At 34.4% G+C, this 2,638-nt stretch overlaps 1 protein-coding gene across 1 annotated transcript; it reads right to left on the bottom strand.

Moving 5' to 3' along the window:
• Nucleotides 1-187: 187 nt before the first annotated feature.
• On the bottom strand, nucleotides 188-2,262 carry LOC112460443 (the record flags this gene model as incomplete). The annotated part of the gene is made up of 6 exons (XM_025025103.1): nucleotides 2,177-2,262; nucleotides 1,951-2,031; nucleotides 1,437-1,683; nucleotides 825-1,284; nucleotides 637-741; nucleotides 188-323 (listed from the first exon to the last, which is right to left on the bottom strand). Coding segments are annotated over exons 3-6 (792 nt in total), but the record flags the coding sequence as incomplete, so codon positions are not given.
• Between the last annotated feature and the right edge of the window lie 376 nt (nucleotides 2,263-2,638).

Genomic DNA, 2,638 nt, shown 5'->3' on the forward strand with positions numbered 1-2,638 from the left:
TTTATATTCGACAACGTTTGGCTAATGTCGTGACAATTCGACCATTGATTTTGGTCAGATTAATCGTCAAGATTTTTTCGACCATGGATGGGTTCAAAACCAATGGTCGAATTGTCACGACATTAGCCAAACGTTGTCGAATATAAAAATAGAGTCTTTCTTGTTAATGGAATATATTTCATTATACCTTGCTGGTATAATTACTTCCTGTAGTAGTGTCCCTCGTCATTCCTATTTCGATTGCATTATCATTTTCCTCTTGTATATTATGAGATAGTATGTTTGAATTTTCATCTGAATTTGTATTTGGATCAGAAATAAATCTACAATAATATAACATATAGATTTATGTTCATTAAATGTTAATAACATATTAATTATTATACAGAGTAGTCCACATAACTCTTTACAGTCTGATATCTTGGAAACTATTTCATTAAAAAGTTTAGGTCTTGAATTGTGTAGATCTGAAAGGTCTTCAGATCTAATTCAAGACCTAAACATTCAAAACCTTTAAAATCGATAAAATAGTTTCCAAGATATCAAGCTGTAAAGAATTATGTGTGGGCTATCCCCTGTATATTAATATTTATTTATATACTTTTTTTAAGTAAGAAAAATATTAAATAAACCTACTGAGATGTACTTGCTCTCATATCTTCTCGTAAAATTAAACCTTCTCTGCCAGAAACAGCCAAAGGTTCTACATTATGCTTAGAACCTAAAAGTTCTGTTAATTCCCTATAATAATAAATAATGTTAATTTATATATTAATCCTTTATATATTATAAGTTTTCAAATTACAATAAAAATTAAAACTTACGCTTGATATGGACATGTTGTACGCCCTCTGCCCGTCTGTTTATTATTTGTAATCATGTTTTTAAATGACCTTTCAAGAGATTTATATTTGTTTTCGATTTGAATAACTGTAACATTGTATCCTTCTGATTGCATAACTTCACGTATTTTGTCCCATAATATTTTTCTTGTTTTGATTTTTCGGTTTATCAAAAGTTCTATTTTTTCTTTGTATATACTTAAAAACAATTTGGTACTCGCATCGGTCCAAGCAAAAGTATCATCTATCCTACGTTTTTCTTGTATAATCGTATTATTTTCATTTTGTATTACTGGAGGAGATATTATATTTTCTTTATTTATTGATGTATTGTCTGTAGTTTCATGTAATTTTACATATACTTTTCTATTGTCAACAGTACATTCTAATCCATCACAAGTAAAATCTATTTCTTTATATGGTACTTGAAATTGCAGACCTCCTTAAAAAATAAATATCAACAAACATTATATGTATAATTTTTTACATTAAATGTATTTATTATATTAAAATAATTGAAATACTATATATTTATATATATATTAAAGTTTTTATATTTACTTATATTTATGTTTAGATAATTAATTTTCGTACCTTCCAAAGTACATGTGACCAATCCGTTTACATCTACTAAAATGTTTCCACTTGAATCTTTTGATATCACAGCAAATTCTTGGTCTTCCATTTTTTCTCGTTTATTTCTTTAATAGGGGGTTTTTTCCGTTTGTCCTCGGTTGAGAAAATATTTCTTTAATATTTTATCTTTAGGTTATGAATTTCTGTTTACTATTCCAAATTGACTGCTAAACTCTGCACTGCACTGGCTGATCCTGCTCAAGACCTGGGGCAAGAAGTACAGTGAACTGTTACACTGCGTTCGGTTGTACTGTTGAAAAGAACAGCATTACATGACGTCACTACTGGTCTCTAGTGTCGAAAAGAACGCTTCAGTGCACACTTCTTGAACTAGTGCAACGAGTTCAGCCGAAAAAAACAAACCTCAAGATATATATATATCTTTCAGCAACGTGCACAACTTCATTTGAGGTTATAATTGGGTACAACATTCATCGCACGATACTTTTATAATTGCAAATCGGAAACGTACCTCGAGTTCAGCTCTTCTGCGATCAACGAAGTCGGGATCGAACGTGTCAGTCGTCACTTTCTGCCAAGCGTAGAGAACCTTCTTTTCCGGCAGCGATGGTAACACGATGTAGGGATACGAAATCTCCAGATAAGCACGAAGCAATTCAATTCAGTATATCGCCGGCACGATTACGGTGTTACTGCCGTTTCGCGTACGCGCGTATGCGCGCGTTGTCGCACCTTACCTCGCGACGCGTAATAAAGAGTCACACGGTCGGTCTCGCTCCGCGCGTACTACCGTGTCTCTCGATCGATCGAGATAGGTTAACTGATCAGATGAACTGACTGACAGGACAGCGCTCTAAACGAACGCACTGTCTGCACTGCACTGCACTGCGATACTAACGCCGCTAGCCGCCAGTGTCGAAAAAGTGAAAGTAACGTTTCTAATTATGACGTCATCATATAAAACGTCGGCGTTAGAAGTAGAAGAAGAAGAAGTATCTTAATAAAAAATTTTCACATTTGGACTTTGCGTTGCAATATCTCTGCTCGTAGGGCACGGAGCGGAATATTATAAGAGAAACCCCCCCCCTAATTGGACCCCAAGCTATCGATCAAGCCTACTTAGAACTTGATCCGTTCACTCGTTATCGAGATCTCAACATCTCGAGTACTCGCAACCCGTCGCGTCGCGTAAAAGAGTC

Source organism: Temnothorax curvispinosus, unplaced genomic scaffold, assembly GCF_003070985.1.
Source record: "Temnothorax curvispinosus isolate PA1 unplaced genomic scaffold, ASM307098v1 QBEX01010567.1, whole genome shotgun sequence".
Lineage (NCBI taxonomy): Eukaryota > Metazoa > Arthropoda > Insecta > Hymenoptera > Formicidae > Temnothorax > Temnothorax curvispinosus.